Raw genomic sequence first — 24,404 nt, forward strand, 5'->3', positions numbered from 1 at the left:
AGCATTCATGTCAGTGGGCAAGAAATGGAGAAAATATATATTTGATGTGGGTAGATGATGTGGGTATATGATGACAGTGGGTAGAACTGTGGTTGAACACATTTTTGTGAGTCTTTGCTTGTTGATATTATGTTATTTATCTAATAAATGAAAGTGTTACTATTTTGTGTTTAAAGGAAAAGTCCTAGATGTCATTGGGAAAGGTAGAGTAAGGATCTGGAAAAAACTTTCCTTTCATAAAAGCAATGAGAAACTGGAAAAAAAAAATGTAAATAAATATCAACTTTATCAGAACCTTGGAAATTAAGCAAAAGCTTGCAAAATCCCCAAGGAGTGTTTATTTAAGAATATTACTATTGATAAGAACCAAGTTTTGTGATTACTGAATTGTCCAAATTCCATTGTCTTTTATCAAGATAGACAGCAGTCTTGAAGTGCAACAGCCTCACAACCACAGTACTATGGAGAGGGCAGAAAGGGTTTGGAGTTTCCCAAAGCCCCGCTCCCAGAGAACTGATGTTATCTGACCTATCTGGAAGTTTCCTGGAAACAGTGTGACCTCAGAGTTCATTCACTGCAAACAATTTTTCTCTTGGGGAATTTCTCAAAAATGATTATCAGCAATCACTTAACATTGCAGCTACCTGAGGCAGTGATAACACTTAATGTAAACAAGAGGCTGACCAAAATACTTAAAAGGTTAATCTGGGAAATAAGATGACCCTAGGGGGCATTGAAAATCTTCCATATATTCCTGGGAGTCTAGAAAGCCACGTTCACAAGTAGGGCTGTGCACATACTCAGGAAAGACCTAAGAAGACCCTAATATCTCACCTCTGGCTGACCTTGAGACTTTGTGCAAGCAAAAAGTGAAGGCTAAGGTAGAGTTGTAAACTGTTTGCCACATCCTTGAAGGTGTGTCCAACATGCACACAGAACTCCCCGGTAAAGGAAATCTCAGTTCAATCATTTGCTGATTTCAATGGCCACACATGACAAAGAATATACACTTCACAGAATTAATTAAGGAAAGTAATTAAACAAACAGCAACAAACACTGGGAAGAGGAAGATATACAATTTCTAGAATTTCCATATCATATTCTTTAAAATGTCTAATTTTCAACAAATTATTATGAGGCATGTAAATAAAAAGAAAACCTGCCAACTAAAAATTGTATATCCAACAAAACTATACTTCAAAATGAGGGTGAAATTAAGCCAGACTACTCTTAGAAAAAAATGGACTTTAAAACACAAATTATTATTAGAGACAAAAGAGGACATTCTGTAAAGGGCCAATCCATTAAGAAACTATAATCATTACAGACACAGATCACCTACCAACAGACCCCAAAATACATTCAAAATACACTCCATCCAACAAAACCCTAATACACATTCTTCGCTCAAATGCACATGGAAATTCTCCAGGAATAGATCATATGTGAGGCCATAAAACAAGTCTCAATACATTTTTATTTATTTATTTTTTAAAATATGGAACACTTCACAAATTTGTGTGTCATCCTTGCACAGGGCTAATCTTCTCTGTATCATTCCAATTTTAGTATATGTGCTGCTGAAGCAGGCACATTCTCAATACATTTTTAAGCAATGAAATCATACAAAATATATTCTCTGACCACAACAAAATCAAATAGAAACCAATAACAGTAGGAAATTTGGGGAAATCACAAATAGTGGAAATAACACACCCTATAACCAACAGGTCAAAGAGGAAATCAAAAAGAAAATTATAAAATACTTTTAGATGATATAGATAAACCACATCTTCTTGATCCATTCACCTTGAGGGTGTTATGCTGAGCGAAATAAGTCAGGCAGAGAAGGACAAATATCATATGTTTGCACGTATAGGAGGATTAGGAGGAACTTGACGGAGGAACAAGGGGGAGAAGAAGGGCAGAAATGGTGGGGGAAAGGGAGAGAAGCAAACCATGAGAGACTCTTGAATGCTGACAAAAACTGAGGACTGATGGATGTGGGGGGAGGGGGGATGGGCATGGAGGAGGACACTTGTGGGGATGAGCACTGAGTGTTATGTGGAAACTAATTTGACACTAAACTATTAAAAAAAAAATTCTTTTAGATGAATTAAAATGAAGACACAGCAGACCAAACCTCATGGGATGCAGATTAAGCAGTACTTAGAGCTAAATCTTTAGTTGTAAATGCTTATAAAAAAAAAAGAAAGGTCTCAAGTCAATCATCTTTTACTTTGAGAAACTAGGAAAAGCTGAATAAAGGGAAACTAGGAAAAGCTGAATAAACTAACCCCAAAATAAGTAGAAGAAAATAAGGATTAGAATGGAAATTAATGAAGGATGCCTGGGTGGCTCAGTCAGTGGACATCCCACTTTAGCTCAGGTCATGACCTCATGGTTATGGGTTTGAGCCTGCATTGAGCTCTGTGCTGACAGCTCAGAGACTGGAGCCAGCTTCAGATTCTGTGTCTCCCTCTCTTTCTGCACCTCCCCTGCTTGTCCTATGTCTGTTTCTCTCTACAAAATAAATAAACATTAAAAAATATTTTTAGAATGGAAATTAATGAAATGCAGAATACCAAAGCAAAGGAGAAAAAAATCAGCAAAACTGGAATTTGGGTTTTTTAAAAGATCAACAAAATTGGGAAATTTTTAGCTGGGCTTACCAAGAAAAAAAATAAGATTCAAATAACTGAAATCAGGAATGTAAAAGGGGGTCTATGGCCATACCACCCTGAACACACCCGATCTCATCTGATCTCAGAAGCTAAGCAGGGTTGGGCCTGGTTAGTACTTGGAAGGGAGGAATGTTAAAGGGGACATGGATACCAACCTTACAGAGATAACAAGATTAATGAGAATATGGTAAGTAACTATTTACCCATCAGTTAGACAACCTTGGTGAAATGGATGAATTCTTAGATGAAAACTATCAAAACTGATATAAAAATAAAGAGAAAATCTGCATAAAACTATAACAAGTAAAGAGGTTGAATTAGTAATCAAAAAAATTTCCCACAAAGGAAACCCCAGGACCAGTTGACTTCACTGGTAAATTCTACCTAACACATAAAGAAAAAACAAAACCAAATCTTCATAAATGCTGCCCAAAAGTAAAGGAATACCTCCCTACTCATCCTAAGAGGACAGTATCATCCTGACATGCAAATCAGAAGAGACAAGCCAATAAAACTACAGACCAATATCTCTTATGAACATAGATGCAAAAATCTTCAACAAAATACTAGCAAACTGAATCTAGCCACATATAAAAATGATTATATACCATGATCAAGTGGAACTGATACCAGAATATAAGGCTAGTTCATTTGAAAATCAATTAATTTAATACCCCATGTTCATAAAACAAAGGGCAAATCCAAATTAATATCTCCACAGAGGCAGAAAATCATTGACAAAACCCAGCGTTCTTTCATGAGAAAAAGAATACTCAATAAACTATGTTTAGAAGGTAATTTCCTCAACCAGATAAAGGCCATCTAAGAAAATCCCATAGCTAACCGTATAACTAACGATGAAAGACTAAAAGCTTTCCCCAAAAGATTAGAAATAAGAAAAAAATGCCCAATCTTGCCACTTCGATGTAAGACTTTACTCAAGATCCTAGGCAAGAAAAAAAAAATCCAGATTGGAAAGAAAGAAATAAAACCATCTCTAGTCATGGATCGTGTGGTCTTATATATGGAAAATCTTACAGAATCTAAATATTTTATTACAGCTAATAAACAAGTCCAATTATTTTATTGCAGAAATAAAATAGCAGTATAAAAAATCAATTGTATATCTACATGCTAGCAAAGCATAACCTGAAAATGATATTAAGAAAATAATTACATCTACAATAGGACCAAAAAGAATAACATATTTCAGGATAAATTTAACAAAAGAAATACAGTATTTATAAAGTGAAAACTATAAAATGTTGTTGAAAGAAATTAAAGATCTGAATAAATGGAAAAACATCCCATCAAATTAAAAGCTTTTGTGCTTCAAATGACACTATCAAAAAGTGAGACAATAACCCACAGAATGTGAGAAAATATTTGCAAATCATATACCTGATAAGGGGCTTGTAATGCAGAATATGTGAAGAGCTCTTAGAATGATAAAAAATAACCCAGTTAAAAAATAGGCAAAATATTTCTCCAAGGAAGATATACAGGGGCGCCTGGGTGGTTCAGTCAGTTAAGCATCCAACTTTGGCTCAAGTTATGATCTCATGGCTTGTGAGTTTGAGCCCTACGTCCAGCTCTGTGCTGACAGCTTAGAGCCTGGAGCCTGTTTTGGATTCTGTCTCCCTCTCTTTCTGCCTCTCCGCCACTTGTGCTCTGTTTCTCTCTCTCTCTCTCTCTCTCTCTGTCTCTCTCTGTCTCTCTCTCTCAAAAGTAAACATTAAAAAGAAAAAGAAGGTATACAAACAGCCAGTAAGCACATGAGAAGATACTCAACACCATTAATCATTAGGGAAATGCAAACCCAAACCACAAAAAACCATTCCACCCCCCTTAGGATAGCTATAATAGAAAACACAGATAAATACATGCATTGGCAAGGACATGGAGAAATTGGAACCTATAAACAATGCTGGTAGGAATGTAAAATAGTTCAGTTGGTTTGAAGAACAGCTCTTCAGAAGTTAAACATTGAATAAACTATGATCCAGCAATTCTACTACTAGGTATATATCCAAGAAAACTGAAAACATATGTCCTCACAAAAAATTGTATATGACCGTCCATAACAGCATTATTCATAATAGGCATAAATGTCCATCAATTGATAAATGGACATTCAAAACGTGGTGTATATCCATACAGTAGAATATTATTCAGTTATAAAAAGGAAATGAAGGAGGCACCTGGGTGGCTCAGTCGGTTAAGTGTCTGTCTTCAGCCTAGGTCATGATTGCACTCTTCCCAAGTTAGAGCCCCGCATCAGGCTCTGTACTGACAGCTCAGAGCCTGGAGCTTGTTTCAGGTTCTCTCTCTCTCCCTCTCTCTCTCTCTCTCTCTCTCTCTCTCTCCTTCTCTGCCCCTCCCCTACTCACATTCTGTCTCTCAAAAATAAATAAACATTTAAAAAAGGGAATGAAGTATTAATATCTGCTAGAATATGGATAAACTTGGAAAGCATGCTAAGTAAAAGAAACCATACACAAAAGGCCACATGTATGATTCTATTTATATTAAATGTCTAGATAGGCAAATACAGAGAGACCGCAAGTAGATTTGTGTTTGCCAGGAGCTGGGAAGAGAGGAGAAGGAGGACTACTCATGAGTACAGGGTTTCTTTTGAGGCTGATGAAAATGTTCTGGAATAAGATAGTGGTGATGATCGCACATCTCTGTGATATATTAAAAATCAATGATTTGCACATTTTAAATGGTAGGTTTTATGGTGCGTAAGCTAAATCTCATTACAAAGGAAAAAATGACCTATCTTCGATTTGTATTATACTATCTTATGATCTATAAGCCCCTAGAGTACTGAACTGGAGCTAATTGAAAATCCTCAGTGAAAGAAGTCTGAAGTCTCCAAGGTCTTTTCTAACACAAAGATTCTGAGATCCTAGGAAGGAAATCCCCTTCCTCTCCTACTCATCTCTTCCAACACACTCACCCATTAATAAGAAACATTCAGCCATGACAGCTGGGCTATCCTTTCTGGACAAGAAGAGATGGGCTTTGTAGGGTGGCTGGCTAATGGAAAAAGAACAGAAAAAGAAGTGGAGCAACCCGAGAAATGATTGTACTGACTGGAATCCTCAGAGACTGGAATCATCTTACCAAGCCAGTTTCCAAGTCTGTGAGGTTTGTGAGTGGGGGATTGCCTCTACGTGGTCCTGATTCTGTCCAATAGAAAGTTCAATAGATGTGCACGGAACACCTACTCTATACTTCCAGTCCTTGGTACATGCTTTTTCCTCTGGCAGCACAGGACTGGTATCCATACTGCTGCCTTTTTTCAGTCCCCTTTAAAGCTGGAGTCTCTTACTCCCATCTACAGGCCACCCCTCAATCTGATGCTTTTCTCAGCTATCTAACTACATGAGATGACCACCTCCCAACATGGCCACCCCACCGGCAAGGGTCCAGGGATGGGTTCAGAGAAGATAGTAAGGAAAAGCACACCATGCCAGTGCTACTCCAGAGAATCTGCATCTTCAAATGCTTCAAGCAGCATGCTCATTGGATGGATAGTCAGATGACCATCCCACTCCAGAGACAGCACCCATAGGCACCAAGCTCCACACCCCCGGGACGGGAGCATTTCCCCCCAGACATGGTTGCAGAAGTCTGACTGAGAATATCATGTACAACCCCTTACAATACGGAGGCCACCCATCTCTCTGTTTAACTTAGCTTCTGAAATCATTCTTGATAATGAGATCTGCCAAACCTCTATTTTATTTCCTGCTGTACAGTAGATTAAGGAGTAAAGTCCACTGTGAGAGCCTGTAAAATGAAGGTGACTATGATCAAGAGTAGCCATTACCTGGAATATGACTTGACTTGGTTCTTGGCCTTCAAAAATAGAAAATGTCATGGGTTGCAGGGGTCCACTAAACTTCCTTTCTTGGCCATATCCAGTTGTCTGTTAGAAAAGGAAACAAAAAAAGAAAATTGGCATACCCATCATTATGAATATATATGTGCCACTTGCTAATTTTATTATGGCTTCTAGGACTGATATCCTAGCTCAGAACAATGCAAAGTATAGTCAAAACAGAAAGAGATCTGATATTGTTGAGTTTCTACTATATCAAGATGGCTTGCCGTGAGTATTGCGCTATTTTTCTCCTTCAACCATTCAAGCAATCTCCCTGTGGAGAGAATATTAACACTCCCATGTTACAATTGAGGCTCACAGAGGTGACACTACTTGCCCACAGTAAATTCCCTAAGTGGTTGACAGGGAACACACACTAGGCTCTAACTGAACAAAAGCTTCTATCTGCCCACAATGCCACTCTGCCTTCTAAATACAACATAGTGTTAAATCAGCTTCTTAAAACACCTCTCCTCCACTCCTATTAATTTAGAAGGACATTTATGGCAGATTCCCAACACCCTAGAGTTCATGGTCACTTCAAGGACAACTAAATTTATAAGGGAAAAAAATACATAGACGTGTTGAGTACAGTGCTTGCTTGGTACATAGTTACATGGTAAGTAGTCAAATTTGAATCCGAATTTGAACTGTAACTTCAAGAAAAGCTTATTTTAACATTTGATTGGCAATTCATGCTCATATAGGGGAAAAAAGAACAAAATGTTTACTTCAAGTAGTAGCCCTAAGATGTTTCTAAAACCCAAAGAGCCTGAACTTAACAGACAAGCAGCCTCTGCAGACACCCAAATGCAGGCTGGAAGAGCAGTCGGTGGTGGCGGGATAATCGGAAGAGAAATTAGTTATTGGCCAAGCTCAGTCCTAAGAACAGTTAATCCTGACAACCACCTGGGGACAAATTATTACTGTTAGCTCCGTTCTACAGGTAATGAGACTAAGAAGCTGAGAGGGTAAGCAGTTTGCCCAGGTGCTGACAGGAAGCAGGATTCGAACCCATTGCAACTCTGCAATGGCTGCCCTCAGCTGCTATGCCCTACTTCCCACCAGAGGGAACAAAAAAGGGCCGAGAAGACCTGACGGAAAACAGGCGACATCAAAGATGTACAGGGCGTGTGACTCCCACCATTCCCAACCCAGAAGGATGGGGGGCATCCAGCACCAAGCCATGCCATCCCTCCCTCTCCCACCACACTGTCCCTCTAAAGCAAGACAGAGCATGACAGGTGACACACAGGGGGATAGCCGGCCATCAACCCACCCACAGAGGGCGCCCTCTGGAGTGAGGGATTTAGCACCCATACCCGATGCTTCTTGTGTGGTTCTTCAGGTCTACTTGTGCAGAAATCAGGGGCGGGATTGGTTAGGATGAGAAGTATAATATGAGGAGTTGATGGTTTGAGGAGCGGGAGAGGTAAAGCCAAGAAAGTAAGAAGAGCCCGTGGGAAGAGAATTGTTCACCACTTCTTCAGGGAGAGCAAGTACAGTCTTGGGATGGACACACTGAGAATAAACCAAGAACAATCAGTATGATAGTTTGAGGGAAGGCCTTCCACTAGAGCCCTTGGTTCACTGACTCTTAATTAACTTGATACACGGTTGTCTGACAAATGAAAACAGAAGGCTTTGGAATTTGGTCTCCACTCCCTCAGAGTTGTGGCAGGCCCGTGGAGTAGCTGCCCCCAGCCATTACCAACCTCTCTCCCTTGGGAAGCCAAGAGGTCGCTTTCCCAGACTCCCCTGCAGCCAGCAGGTCAGCCGAGTGACCCAGTCCTGGCTCCTGAAACAAAAGGTGAAGTCTGCTGGAGGATTTCTGGTCAAGCTTTTATTTTCCCAATGAAAAAGGACAGATATAGCTGGCATTGTCACCCCCCGCCCCGTTGTTCTTGCTCAGACAATGGGCCGCATGTCTATGGCTGTGGTGGCCAACATGAAACCATAAGGGGACACATCAGCTCAAATCATGGTGGGGCAAAGAGAAAGAAGCCCAAGTCTCTGACAACATCACAGAAATGCAAAAGCCTGCCTTGGGCCGTCCACTTCAGGCTTCTCCTTCTCTAAGGAAAATAAACCTCCACTTACTAGAGCCACTCCAAAGTTGAACTTTCTATTGCCTGTACTAAAAGCATCCTTAACTGACACCACGACATTATAGACTTCTAGCTCATCAGTTCCTTTAAAGGAATATCTTCCTTTGGGGTTCTTTCTCCCCTGCATTCCTTTCCCACATATCCTCCAGAGGGCAGGACCCAAGAACTGTGCGCAGATGTCCACGACCGCCATGGTTGGTGCAGGATGAGAGCAGTGGTTTCTGCGGAATCATGACTTAACAGCAAACTGCCTTCATCAACTTTCTGCTCATGCCAGCAAGCAGCCAGTCTTTCAGCAGCTCACACCAGCGATGGCGTCCGGAGGAAACTCCCACTAGTCAGGCACACCTGGCAAATAAGCCTGTGCTCTTCCTACCAGGACAAGCTGGCTCACCTATCAGGACAGGAGGGTATATCTCAGTTGCAAGGTTCAAAGTTGGGTTCTAATAACAAGGCAGGAAGTCTCCCTTCATGCCCATTAACACGGCTATTTGGGCTATAAAGATTTCAAAATGCATGTGCATGTTCTGAGTCATCAAGCCACACTGCCGGACCTGGGAAAGGTGGTATGGGGGAAACACAACAGGAGAAGAGGGTTCATGCAGGGGTGGGAGAGATTACAGCTACCATCCTGCACAGAGAGGTAAAAAGAAGGGAAGAGAATAGAACTGACAGCTTTTAATGTTTCCTGTACAGCAGCTGTGGGACTAGACCCTCCACACAGATCATTTCTTCTGCTCCTGAATAAGATGAGGAAAGTATGTCCAGAAAAGTCCCCCAGCAGAGACACAGATAATGTGGGATGAAGCCAGCTCTGTGGCACCAGCAAGCCCCAACTCTGAGCTGCGTTGCCACACCCTTTCTTTTTTTTTTTTTTTTTTTTTTTTTTTTTACAAATAGTTTATAGCCACACCCTTTCAAAGGACACATGGGACTTCCAGGTCCCCCTGCCTGGTAGCCACCCTCGCTGTATTTCCAGCAAGAGTTCTCTGCAGTAATTATATAGTATTTATGCCAAATTCTCCTTCCTTCTAGAAAAAGTACAGTCCCAGTCAAGACTCTAAAATAGGTGGCTTCTGCTTGATTTCCCTACCGAACTATTCAGCATCCCTTCCCAAACCCTGGTCACTTACTTGCTTTCTCTTCAGTGCCCTTGCCATATATTCATGCAGTATTTCTTACCCCTTACGGAAACCAGTGCTCAGGAGAGAACAGGAGAACCACTTGCAGTATGGAATAAAGGTGAGGGGCGCCTGGTGGCCCAGTCAGTTAAGCGTCTGATTCTTAATTTGGGCACAGGTCATGATCTCACAGTTGTGAGATCAAGCCCTACATCAGGCTGAGCATGAAGCCTGCTTGGGATTCTCTCTCTCTCTCTCTCTCTCTCAAAATAAAATAAATAAACATTAAAAATATTTTTTTAAATGACTGGGGGTGGTGGGGTGGATGGTAGCAACTCCCTGTCCTTCACCTGACACAGCTGTGCATGTGGCTATCTCCTGGGCGAGGCTCTTGCTACCAGCAATGGTTTGGGCACTATTTCTAACTCTAGGTAGAGGTCCCCCCTGGGCTGAGAGTAGAGAGAAGGAAAACTTACAGCCAACCTTTTATCCAGGAAAAAAAAAGCATGTCTCCTTCTCAGACAAGATAAGCCCACTAATCTCAAATTACTGTGATAGAATCTTCTCTTAGATCTTGTTGTCTCCTAATATAAGTCCATAATTATGTACTTAATTTGTACCCTATTCCTGGCATAGTGCTACGTGCTGAGGCTGCAAAGATGCCTAAAAGATAGTCCTCCTTATGGAAGTCAAGGTCCATATGAATGTAGACATTGAATACTTAAAATGCTGTAGTAATAATAATAGCTAATATTTATCCAGTACTTAGACTGTGCCCATCACTGACCAAAGGGCTTTGTATAAACGCACTGGCTCATTTAATTGCCACAACAACCAATAAGGCAAGTGCTTTTATAAGACCCATTTCATGGGGCAGAAAACTGAGGTTCAGAGCTTCAATATCTCACCCAAGCTCCTATCACTAGGGAGGAGCAGTACCAATTTTGTACCTAGGTATGACTTCACTACCACCTTGTGAAAAGACAGATAGCAAAGGGAATCGAACAGGGTAAAAAGAGGAGAGATGTCAAGAGGGGATGTTTGACCTAATCCAAGCAGTCCTAGTGTCTAGCTTTGAGCTTCCAGTCTGTGAGGAGGCACATTGCTCATAAAGTTTGAACTGCAACTTCCTCCCTCTCCCAGGAGGAAGGCTCTGGTAGGTTTACAAGTTTGGCTCTATTTCATTTTGTAAATATTCCGAACGTTGAGGACTCTAGGAGGCTCTCGGGAACTTAGAATTTGATGTTATTTTGGGGTCCCAGAAGAAAAGAACCAAGATTTAAGATGTGAGGGTCTAGTAATCTCCTTCTAAAGAGAAAGCAAATGCTTCCCCATAATCTTGCTTCATAATACAACAGATTGTTGGACAAGTGTATGACCTTTATGAGACTCATGAATAAAACAAAGATGGCACCCCACTGTCTAGCCAAGATTAAGGGCTGGATCTCTCCAGGTTTGATCCAGCTCCAACTTCTAGAAGTCTGTCAGTCCATAGGGTTGGCTCAACCAATGGCTAAAGACAACTTTGACCAGAAAACTCCAAACCATATGTAGGGGGGAAAAGTACAGAATAGAGCAGGGTTGAAAAAAGAGAAAATGCTTTTCTTAATATTTCCATGGTAATTTTTCATGGTCAAAGTTAAAAAAAAAAGTCAAGATTAAGGGGCACAGACTAATGTGTACATATATACATATGCTACAGACATATAAATATATTTAATATATATACATTAATATATGTACTGTATACTTTTCTTTCCAGATTCCCTGAGCTATACATGAAGGTCTAAACATGCGTAGAAAGATTTGCTTTAAACCTTGCCCATGAAGTGGTATTGGTTTTTAAGAGCTGAGGAGAAATTACCTCCCTGGTTGAAGAGTAGACATATGGCTTGTAACTATTTCATCGAAAATATCACATTGGGGCAAACTGCGCATCCTTTGTATACAATTTAATTTTGATGGATTTTTTTTAGGTGATGATAAAGAAAATATGAGGTAGAAAATATGCTAGCAAATAAATAAAGAACATCCTCTTCTCTTACCAAATAAAGTGCAAGGAGACACAAGCAATGGAGTTGGACTTGCATCTTTGTGGTTTTCTGTATTGAAACTCCTGTGAATAAACCAGAGATAAAAATGATTAGTTACCAGTCGGTTAAAAACCACATATTTCCCACCAGAAAGGATCATTGGACAATATCGAGTCATAAACCTAGGAGAATGGGATTTCTAAAGGCCAGCTTCTTCTCTTTATGGAACAACCCAGGCTTCCAGAAGGTTTATGATACCTCATCCATAGCAACACACAAGTCAAAATCCCAAAAGCAGCTCATAGTAATTCCATTTCTTTAACTGTTTCACTTTATTATAATCTTCTCCATTTAAGGGTCTTTTTTTTTTTTAATTTTTTTTTTAATGTTTTATTTATTTCTAGGAGAGAGAGAGAGAGACAGCATGAGCAGGGGAGGGTCAGAGAGAGAGGGAGTCACAGATTGAAACAGGCTCCAGGCTCTGAGCCGGCAGTCAGCACAGAGCCCGATGCGGGGCTCGAGCCCACGAACCGCGAGATCATGACCTAAGCGAAAGTCGGACACTTAACTGACTAAGCCACCCAGGCGCCCCTCCATTTAAGGGTCTTAAATGGTAGAAAATAAGTATAGTTGTCACTTTTATTGTATCCATGGGAAAGATACATGTTGGCAAATTCCAGGACAACTAGATACTAAAATTTTAGTGGTTCTGATTCAAAGTTGCAAAGACATGAGATTCCTCAAGCAGAAAGAGCCCAAGAATGTTGACAGTCCTTCATTCAGAGACTTCACCAGCCACACTTTGGTCTTCTAACCATTGTTGCTAACTAGGCAATATGCCTAAGGGAAAAGCATATTTCTTATTATTCCAAAAGCAACCAAGTAAGATTCCAAACTCTGCCCTTACTCTCTTCTGTTCAGTATTATCATTCCTTTCTTGTGGCTTCACATTTTTTTATAATTATAACTTGCACCCTGAGACCCATCATGACTAACTGACTTTAAGATCTGATATGAATTTTCCACATGGACTTTAGAGCAGGGCTGTTGCCTATCATAATACTGGGCTGCTCAAACAAAACCAAAAAACTCGACGAAATGGAACATGTATCCATTTCACCAAAATTCCAGTGAATATACTCGCTAATATAGTCACCATGAAAACATGGTTATTGAAATTCTAACCACTCTAAAAATGTGGTCCCTGAAATTTTTAAATTTCTTACATTTGGATAGCTTATTTTGAACTTTAAAAAGGTAAATGTACTACCCATTTTAGCCTCACGAATGTCCTAGGAGATAAAGATGGAAATAAGCTTTATTAAGCATCATTCAGGAGGTAGATGGGGGGGGCGGGGGCTTTACAAACAGTGTAACAGTGGCGTAGACAGTGGATTCCGAGTCAGAAAGCCTGTGAATTTCTCACAGACATAATGAGTTAGGAAATGTTCTACTTATTTTATAAATGAGGAAATGGAAGTTCAGAGTTAAGCAATTTGCCTAATACCTAGCTAGAAAGGGACATTGCATTGCTTCCAACCAGATCTGTCAGATCCCAAAGACCTAAGCCTATTTCAACTCTTTCTACTGTACCATATACAATGTGGGAGCTGCAGAGATACAGAGGTGGGCATAGAGATATGGAGACATACAAAATGTATATATTGTTTCTACATGTTAAATCAGTGAAGCAACTTTTCCCAAGATTCTACAGCTATTTTAAGGAACTGCTAGAATCAAAACGCTTCGGGACAGTCAGATTCATAAATTCTGTGAATGTTTAGAAATGAGCTTTTGCAACAGAATTTGGTCGTTGTGTTCAAACATCATTTTAGAACTGGCTCATTATCTTAAACACAAACAAGACATTTTTCTACTGCTTTAGACTGCTTCTGTGGTTTGGAAACACATGGAAATAAATAACAACGCCAGGCTGTAGCATGTTGCAATATTAAATATATATATAAATGAATCAATTGTTAAGTCTAACTAGGTTTGTTTTTTACATTGGAAAAATGCACATGTTCAGCTTTCACCAATATCTGTAAGAGCCTGGGTGGCTCATTTGGTTGGGTGTCCAACTCTTGGTTTCAGCTCAGGTCATGATCTCATGGTTTGTCAGTTCGAGCCCCACATTGTGCTCCATGCTGACGGTGTGGAGACTGCTTGAGATTCTCTCTCTCTTCCTTTCTCTCTGCTCCTCCCCCACTTATGCGCGCTCTCGCTCTCTCGCTCTCGCTCTCGCTCTCTCTCTCAAAAAAAAGCAATAACAATTATTATTATAAAAAATATTTGTAAGAGAAGTGAAAATATACATGATAATGGCACACTTGGGGGTCATTCTCCACCAGCTCCTCAGCATTCAAGAGCTTTCAAATACTGGACCCAACTTACTCTTCTGGCTTTATCTCTCCCTCCCTTCCCACCCTCGGTGAAGCTGTCCACCACCGAGATGGACTCTGCACCCGAGATTCCCTGCCCCCACACTTCTGTGCTTACTGCCCTCCCCACCTGGCACAAGACCAGCTGCAATAAAGGGACAGACAATATCAGTGTCAGGAAGTTGGATTAAGATTCTCCTTCCTCACCTCTACTCGTACTACTTGTCATACCTTACCTCTAGTTCCAACTTTCATTTATTTTAAAAGTACTGGATTATTATAAAAAGCTTCTCACATGCCAGATACCATGCTAAGAACAGGATACCCAAATAAGGGGTACAGGGTCTGCCTTCACGGAGCTAGAAGCAAAATCCTAATTCCTTCATAAAATCTTCAGTGATTCCCAGCCAGAAGTATCTTCCTCTTGAAACCCCTCCTGCATTTTATTTACCATTAATTTATATATCTAGGTTATTGCCTCTACTAGAAAGCACAATCCTTCAAGACAGAGGCCTAATTTTACTTTTTTAATTTTTTTATTAAAAAATTTTTTTAAATTATGTTTGTTTATTTTGAGAGAGAGAGAGACACACACACACAGAGTACCAGCAGGGGAGGGGCAGAGGGGCAGAGAGAGAGGGAGACACAGAATCCGAAGCAGGCTCCAGGCTCGGAGCCGTCAGCACAGAGCCCGAAGTGAGTCTCGAACTCACAAGCCGTGAGACAGTCAGTGACCTGACCCGAAGTCAGACGCTCAACCAGGCACCCTGAGGCCTAATTAAAAAAAAAAAAAAAAAAAAAATTTTATATGTCATACCTTTTCATACTATGCCTTGCATATATTAAGCCCTCAACAGATTTTTGCTAAATTCTAAAACATTTTAATTGTCTTGTTACGGAACCTCGTCTGGATCACCTGGTGAAGAATCTAGCGGCACTCGGAGTTCTTGGAAGTCAGGAGGTTTATTCTACACTGGCGGGGCCCAGAGGAGATCACTCTCTAGAGATCTGAGCCCCAGAGCGTAAGCAGAGGGAATAACTTATAGGCTGTTACTTCCGCATTCCGCATTAGCGTCCAGCGTCAAGCGGGGCAGGAAGAGGAACCCGGAAGGGGAGTCTTCCCTCGGGGACTGGAATTTCCCTATCAGTCCTGTCGGCCATCTTATAACAGGTTTTTCCTATCAGTCTAACACCGATACCATATGAATTTGTCCAATCTATAAGAGCTTTCAGAATAAACATAAATTGTTAAAGAAAATTAACTTGAGATTTAAAGATTTGTTTTGATGCAAAGCAGTACGTTTTTATGGTTGATGAAAAGGATTGCTTCCCTTTTAAATATACTAACAGATGTCTGCTCGGTAAATAGGTTAAGGACTGGCTGAGACATATCACCTCTTCCTTGAACTGATTTTTTTAGTGCTTTTAATCTTCCAAAGGCATATAAATTGAATGAAAGAAAAGCCAATGAAAATGAAATAAATTCTTTATTTTAGTCAGGTGCTCAGACAGGCCACCATCTGGGATGCTTTAAGGAATCTAAAATGTAAAAGTAGCAACGCACTTATCCTTTACTTTGTCAGTCACAGTTAGTCTTATCCCTCACAGAAAGGTTTCCGGTGGGAACCAGAAGTAATTGCCCTCCACCACCATGCCTAGGCTTCCACGATTTATTTGCAGACAAACCTACCCCACAGTGCTGTTGTTGGGAACATGGGCCCTAGAGTTAGGCTGGTTGGCGTGGGTCCTGGCTCCTCCGCCGACTTGTCTGTATTCTTCTGTAAAGCAGGGATGATCATAGTACCTACCTTTGAGATTTATAGGGTTCAATTTATAGAGTTAATATTTGTCACATAAAAATTCCTTCTGTCACCCTATTCTCTTAGAGTGTTAAACATCGTACTACAGAACGCCTCCTTTCATTGTCCCTGGCTTTGGGTGCCCCCGTAATACTCAAGAAGCAGCCTTCACGACCAAGCGAAGCAGTGAGGCAAAGCCTTTATCTGAATGCATCAAAGCAAATGGCACTAATGCCAGGGTTGTGCCAGAGGAGGACTTTAGCCTCTCAAACAAATCTTGCCTCTATATTTTCTCTGTGCGTGGACCTAATTCCACTAATGAGTATCACATCCGGGATCATAATATTGCTGGAGGGAAACCATAGTTTATCACTGCAAGTGCCTAAAACCACCAGCCATGCACACTTGATAGATTCCTCACAAACACTGCTTAGAAAAGGATTGGAGTAGGGGCTCTTGGGTGGCTCAGTCGGTGAAGCGTCCTAGTTCGGCTCAGGTCATGATATCATGGTTTGTGGGTTTGAGCCCCGCGTCGGGCTCTGTGCTGACAGCTAGCTCAGAGCCTGGAGCCTGCTTCAGATTCTGTATCTCCCTCTCTCTCTGACCCTCCCCTACTCATGCTGTCTCTGTCTCTCAGAAATTAAAAACAAAAACAAAAACAAAAAAAAACTCAAAAAAAAAAGGAAAAAAGAAAAGGATTGGAGTATATTTCTAGATAATTCAGTGACATTTTTTCTGCACTACCTGAAATGGTGGATCCAACCACCTGCCTAGAATTTTTGCTACTTGGGGTCCCCTCAGGCACAAAGACTAAATTCAGACAGTTTCTATGGCAACTATCTGGGAAGCCAAGCACATCCTTAGCAACACAGGTCAAAGGTTTTGTGTGAGAGGGGGAGTTTGAAAAGCCACCACCACTTGCTTTAACCATGGACTGTTGACAAATACAGAACCAAGGCCGCTGGCCCTGCTGTTTACAGCTAATGCCTTGATTCACCACAGCCTACAAAACACAAATCCCTCTGTATTCTGATGTGTCCAGCCGGGAGAATAAGGCAAAGGCAGCGAACACTACTGAAAACCATTTGCCATGCACATGCTAAGACTTCTGTATGTATTACCTTATTGATTTCTCCTAAGAACCCTCTGAAGCAGGTACTATTACAATCTGCTTCTTAATAATAAAAAATCAAAAGGTGAGGGTTAAAGAAGTTAAGAGACTAGCCCAAGATCATACTGCCTGAGTAATTCTACACCTCTGCTCTCACTCATAAACATAAGACATCTAGTATCACTTAGTCCATTACACGTCTTCCCAAAAATTCAGAAAAGTTTCCCCTTTTCCTTTTTTTTAAAAACCTGATGCTCTTCCCCTTCAGAAGCTGACATGATGCCCTCTCCTCAGAGGAACATTAGCCTAGAAGATTTAGTTCCTAAAGAACATTATTTCTGTGTTGTACCATCTCTCCTTCCCATTTCCCTGCTGACCTTCATCTTAGCAGTCTTTTTTTTTTTTTTAAGTATTTATTTTGGAGAGACAGAGCGTGAGCAGGGGAGGGGCAGAGAGAGGCTCCAGACTCTGAAGCAGGCTCCAGGCTCCGAGCTGTCATCACAGAGCCAGACACGGGGCTCAAACCCACAAACCATGAGATCATGACCTGAGCCAAAGTTGGCACTTAATTGACTGAGCCACCCAGGCGCCCCTGCAGTCTCCCATATTTTAATCAAGCCAGGTGTTATGTGTTGGATAGTGCCCACACCCAGTTCATATGGTGGAGTCCCATCTCCCAAGTACCTCAGAATGTGATGTTATTTGGAGACAAGGTCTTTACAGAGGTCATGAGGTTAAAATGAGGTCATTAGGGTAAGCCAGTCCTCATAGAAAGGGGAATTTGGACACACAGACACACAGAGAGGGAAGACCATGTGAAGAGACATAGGGGAAAGATGGCCATCTACAAGCAGAAAGGAGGGGGCCAAAAACAGGCCCTCGTGGCCATCAGGAGCGCTGCCCCCTGCTGACACCTTGACTTTGGATGTTCAGACTCCAGAAGGGTGAGATAATAAATGTCTGTTGTTTCAGCCACCCCATCTGTGGTGCTTTGTTTTGGCAGCCCTAGCCAAACTAATATACCAAGGAACTCTGACTAAGAAAGGCACTGCCATTCCAGGACAGAGGTGGCCTCAGAAAGGGCTGTCTTCAGTTATTATACACACGGTGCCCATGGCAAGCCTCTCGGGGCTCCATTCGAAGCTTGACTGCTTCTCCTGCTGGGCTCCAATTCCTCCAAGAGGCATTTTTAGACAGTCTTGTCATTTCCCCATTTATCTGAGTAAGGACATGGAATTTCTAGGTCCCAAGTCTCCAAACCTTCAAGTAACTCAACACACAAGCATTGATTTTCTCTCCCCTTGCAAAAAGCTGGAAACGCAAACCTTTAGTTAGTCATCACTCATCCTTTAAAAAAAAAAAAAGAACCATTAAGGGCTTTTAATTCAAACAATTTACCCTGCTCAAAGGTTGAACTATGCATTTCCAAAGAACAAAGGAGGCACATGAAGAAAGGACTAGAAAATTTGTTTTCATACATGATGTGGGCAGGAAAGGATGTGACTGGACTTCATAACATTGCCGGGCCGCAACAGCACCACATATCCTGTGCACCATTTATTTCACTCCTGCACTGAATATTGCTAAGAGCCCCATAAATTAAAAAGCAAGGCCAGATATGAATAAAGATCAGATTAAAAGCCCGCTCACACCATTGTTCATCAAGTAATGTTCAGATCAATCATACCCATCTTTTTGGTCTTGCTCGCAAATCTCTGGCACCAATTACATCGCTAAAGGTTCAGAAAAATCACAGGAAGATCTGACCAATTTGCACTCTTGACAAATTAGGGACTCAATTAAAGCAGCCATTAATAAGCTAGAAATAAACAGGCAGGCATAAAAGCAGGGCTGCTGCCTCGTACTTCGGACTGACTTAGGAGGAAGGAAAGAAGAAAATGAGGGATGGACACCTCCCCCTACCTCCCTGCCAGCACACAAATATAAGCACTCTGTCCACTCACTAAGCATTGTAACATAGATATGCCGGTCTTTTAGTATATGAAAATCTGGATTTACACATATAACAAAACTGAGGGTGATTACTCATTGTATCAGTAGGTTCATGGTCATGGTGCCTGGGTGGCTCAGTCAGTTAAGTGTCTGACTTCGGCTCGGGTCATGATCTCACATCCATGGGTTCCAGCCCCACGTTGGGCTCTGTGTTGACAGCTCAGAGCCTGGAGCCTGCTTCAGATTCTGTGTCTCCCTCTCTCTCTGCCCCTCCCCCACTAGCTTTCTGTCTCTGTCTCTCAAAATAAAATAAAGACATAAAAAAAATTTTTTTAAATAGGTTCATGGTCAAGATAAATGGGCTCATGAAAGATAGATGCCCTCCCCCAGGACTTAAAATGTTTTAAACTTATATGATCGATTTAAATACAAATGACTACTGGAATTATTTGTATTAAAGAAGAAATGAGCTCTAAGAAACATTTTGAGACATGTGCTCATGCTGATTCCTGCCTAGCTTTCATTCCACCCCACACTCCCAGGACAGAGTAAGGGAAGGGCAGCTGGAGTGAGGAGCCCCCACCTCAGAGCCTCACAGGATGCCCCAGCCCTGAATGGGAGGGTGGTCAGGGGAGGTCAGAGGGAAGGGAGAGCCCTCATGGGGCTGGATGGACGCCTAGTCGCGGTACTTCCCTGACATCTCAAGCAGGTTAGCAGTAAGACGTCAGTGCTGAGTTCCCTGTGGTGTGCAGGTTTACACCTCGGAAACTCCAAGAGGCGGTGAGGGGAGGATGTGCTTTCCGCCGTATCTGTCAGAACATCATAAGGGTCCTCCCTGGCCTACAGAGGAGGCTAGGAATCACTATTTCTCAGAAAAGATGGCTAAATTATTTTTGACAAAGTGTTTTCTCATATATTATACAACAGTTACTTGTGTATTATAAAGGACACAGACAACCATTTTGCCAAGATAATAACATCACAGATTCTGGCCTTAGAAATTCCTTGTGAGGCAAATCTAAATTAGATTCCATCCCATTGGGTTTGGACGCAGAGATTAAAACCAAACCAAACCAAACCAAAATCCCTAAAACACTTGGCTGTGATACTAGCTCGTTTATTAAGTAGCTCTGAGGCAAGGGTTCTCATGACAAAAATGTACAGTCATGCTCAAGTATGGTAGGTTCACCTTCCAATCCCTGAATTAAATCATAATTGACAACTGGGATGGGCCAGAGAGTAAAAGAAAAATGAATTTAATTCTATCTTAATAAAGAGTGCCATGCCACTATGAAATCTCACTCATGAGTTAGTTTTTCATAGCTGAGAAAAAGATTTTTTTAATCAGCTAGCATTTTATGAGCATTTGCTAAGTTAAACACTTTAGGTAATTTAGTTCAATTAAATAGCACAACAATCTGGGGCAACAGTCAGTTAAGCATTGGACTTCAGCTCAGGTCCTGATCTCATAATTCATGTGTTCAAGCCCCACGTTGGGCTCCATGCTGACAGCTCAGAGCCTGGAGCCTGCTTCAGATTCTGTGTCTCCCTCTTTCTCTGCACCCCCACCCCACTCTGTCTCTCTGTCTCTCAAAAATATAAAAATATTAAAACTAATAATAAATTTTAAAAACAGCACAACAATCCTATAAGGTAGGTCCTGTTGTCATCCTACGGGGAAGAAAACTAAGCTCAGAGAGGTTGAGGAAGGGCCACCAATCTGACTGCACAGACCAATCACAGAACCCTCCCTAGGATAAACAGAAGAGGTGTTTATCCTTAGTTTAAACATTCTTTAAGACCACAAATCTACCATTTTGACTTCTCTTTATCGCTTTCTTTGTCAAGAACACAAATCTTAATGTTTAAAAATAATTAAAATATGGTAAAAATTATTGATTCAGAGAGAATTCAATATGTTAGTCTTAGAGAATTCTTAATTTTTAAGAAAAATTAAGGTTTCTTTGTGCTGCATACACAATAACCGAGCATAGCTTGGACTGTTATATATGCTTAAGTGAAAAATCAACTTTTTTTTATTATTTCAATCACTGAGTAAATATCTGTTTTTATTACATTTATATTTACTATACCTCAGTAAACATTGCTATCTGTTGTCATAAGTAACAAATAGGTAGATGGATATTCCCATAACAAACTAAGGTACTTTTTCTTGTTGAATCATTGAGTAGACCACAGAATGAGACCCAGTCTAGGCTCAAGACCAAGGATTTCTGAATGAATGCAATTTTATGCCAACGATTAAATCTATATATTTCTATCCATGTAAACTAAGACCCATAAAAGCACTTATTCGTGGGCCTTTGGAAAAAGAAGCAGGATGATTCACACTCAGCTTTCCTTCTCAGAATCATCCCTCTTAACATGGAAGAAAAGCGGGTGCATTTTCCTTTCCAGGGAGTTCTTTCGACAAGGAAACAGGAAGTTGAGTTCCTGCCAGCAAAAATTTTGCTTTTTATAATGGAAAGAAGGAAGCACAGGAAAGGTAACCTTCACCTTGAACAACAGTGACTTTTCCCAGGGGTCATTGAGGCAAGTTTCAAAGGATGCCACACCCACACCTCACTGGAAGACTTACACAGGTGACCCTTAAACAACTCAGGGGTTCGGGGCACTAAACCCCCGTGCAGCCAAAAATCTGCATACAACTTCTGACCACCCCCCCTCGCAAACCTTAACTATTAATAGCCTTCTGTTGGCTGGAAGCCTTATGATAACATAAACAGCCAATTAGTACATATTTTCTTTTCTTTTTTTTTAATTTTTTTTTTAATGTTTTTATTTATTTCCAGGAGAGAGAGAGACAGCGTGAGCAGGGGAGGGTCAGAGAGAGAGGGAGTCACAGACTGAAACAGGCTCCAGGCTCCGAGCTGGCAGTCAGCACAGAGCCCAACGCGGGGCTCGAACCCACGAACCGCGAGATCATGACCTGAGCGAAAGTCGGACACTTAACCGACTAAGCCACCCAGGCGCCCCAATTAGTACATATTTTCTATGTCTTATGTATTAGATACTGTATTCTTATAACAAAGTAACCTAGAGAAAAGAAAATAAAAAGAAAATCATAAGGAAGAGAAAATATATTTATAGGACCATGCTGTATTTATTGAAAATATTTGCTTGTAAGAGGACCCACACAGTTCAAATCCATGTTGTTCAAGTGTCAACTATATATGAAACACCAGAGGGCCTTTTAAATGACTCTCATAAATACATACAAACAAAAAAACAAAGCCCATTGTTTCATCATTCAATCTTTGGATTCCATGTCCTTAGCATAGATGCTGTTATTGTAACATTACTGTTGTTTTTCCCTAGAAAATGAAACAACTTCTCAGTTTGACCTGAGTCATCTACTTGAACTTTCTAATGGAGAGAAGAGCTAACGTTCATTGAACAGCCACCACATGGCAAGCAATGTACCAACTTCTTTACAAGTTTATCTAATTTACTCTCATAACTGCTTGGTTAGGCAAGTATCTCCATTTTATAGATGAGAAAATTAAGGTTCAGGGAGCTTAGGCAATCTGCTCAGTGCCCACTGGCTGGTAAATGATGAAACTGGCCTAACCCATCTGCCCAACCCTGAAGACTCATAAACTGTATACCCCGCAATCTGTGATAAACCCTTACTCAGTAAAAGACTCTTTTTTTTTTCCCTGGTGAGAGCTGAATGTCATCCATTTTCCTTGTCACCTAAACGTGTGCTTCCTTTTTCTTTGAAACTATTTTTCACTTGCTTTGTACATTTTTGAAGAAAAATTAAAACAAGATAATAACAGAGAATGCATTGCCCTTCTAGTCTCCTGTTTAGCATCCCCCATCAGAGATGGCATCTGTCCCCCAAAAGTCACCCATAATAAAGAAAAAACCAAAACAGAGGCAAAGACTGGACCTTTGAAGACACAATATGCTGTACACAACTTGACATCTCAAAATAATCACTTGTTCACAGATGGTACATCTACCAATGAGGTGGAAAGAAGCGCCAAAAGCTGACCAACACACACATCAAGTCTTGCTTTCCCAAGACTTGCTTGCCGGTCTGTCTTTCTGTTTCCAATTCTTTGTTTGTTTTGTTTTGTCTTTTGTTTGTTTTCAATTCTTATATCCAATACTTTTAAGAAAAGGGTTTCATTTCTCCTATGCATTTCCCCTCCCCCACTGTATCCTAGACAGTCTTAAGAATTCTAAGTTGAATTTCATTCTCTGAGTAGATAGAATGCTCACTTTTTTTGAAGACAACATCTGAGAGATAACACTTTGTAAGGATGAGATTCCAATTCTAATTTCTGAAATACAAGAGCTTCAGAGCACCTTAGGGCTAGGCACTTTAATATTTTAATCAGAAAGAATGGGTATAATACCATTTAAACACCCCCAAACTCCATATTTTCTTTGTTTCCACCGCCAAGCTTGATTCAACCAAAGCCGTTTCACTAAATTTATAAAATAGAGACTAGTGAAAAGAAACGGAGAAATTATGCTCCATAAGCAACACTGTCACACCAGGAATAAACTTAACTTCCCTTCCCTTCCCAGCTACATAGCAGTCCTCAAGGAATAAATTTGTCCAGCAACTTCTTAAGTGCTCTCCCTCCTCCATCTATTTTGTCATTCTTGAAGAAGTACATTATCAACATAGTTAAGACATGTCAACCCTTACCTTTCTGTAAGTAAATAACAAAATGGTTGTTAAAAGTTATTTTCTTCCATTCAGCTGTTGAAACTCTTGCTGGGGCTTGAGAATCTCCCTGGAGAACACTCCCTCCGCACTGTTCTGTTTCCCCAGCCTCTCCCTTCAACCTTCAGTCAAACATTAACCATCCTATAAGGTAAGTTTTATTGCTGCAGAAGCCCTCAGATGTCATAAAAGGTATCATTGTACTCCCTCCAGAGAAGAAGTGAGCTTGTACCAAAAGAAATTAATTCACATTCAATACATCTCTGAACAGGCATCTGAACCTCTGAATGTACAGAAATAAATTAGAAGACAAACAGAAGTTAAAATGGGGAAACTTTCTATGTATTCAACTGCTTCTTGAGTGTGGGCTCGATGACATCAAGATAGTTCGTCCATATTTTGTACACCCAGAATTTAGCATAGTGTCTGTACAGAAGACTCAACTGACAAATATTTGTCAATTTCATCGCAGACACAGACAGAGCACGGGGCTCCACGTCTGAGCAATGACACAGTTCACACTAATAACCAGCCTCGGGAGACATTAAGAAATAATTCAGAAGGTGTGACCAAAGATGCAATCTGGCAATACCTGCTTCTGCAATTCAAGGGTCCT

General features: G+C 40.8%; 1 protein-coding gene and 1 pseudogene across 6 annotated transcripts in view; both read right to left on the bottom strand.

Annotated features, from left to right (window-relative positions):
• The window catches only part of CDH17 (cadherin 17), a 60,455-nt gene extending 48,538 nt beyond the window's left edge, over positions 1-11,917 (bottom strand). For all 6 annotated transcript variants that reach the window (XM_077771261.1, XM_077771260.1, XM_077771263.1 and 3 more), the window contains exons 1-2: positions 11,852-11,917; positions 6,524-6,622 (exon numbers count right to left, since the gene is read on the bottom strand). In XM_077771261.1, coding sequence (XP_077627387.1) covers positions 6,524-6,622; positions 11,852-11,896 — 144 coding nt within the window. In that variant the 5' untranslated portion in view covers positions 11,897-11,917. The remainder of the gene's footprint in view (positions 1-6,523; positions 6,623-11,851) is intronic.
• Positions 1,494-1,594, bottom strand: LOC144237673 (U6 spliceosomal RNA; annotated as a pseudogene).
• Positions 11,918-24,404: the final 12,487 nt, after the last annotated feature.

Source organism: Crocuta crocuta, unplaced genomic scaffold (assembly GCF_008692635.1).
Source record: "Crocuta crocuta isolate KB4526 unplaced genomic scaffold, BGI_CrCroc_1.0 scaffold235, whole genome shotgun sequence".
Lineage (NCBI taxonomy): Eukaryota > Metazoa > Chordata > Mammalia > Carnivora > Hyaenidae > Crocuta > Crocuta crocuta.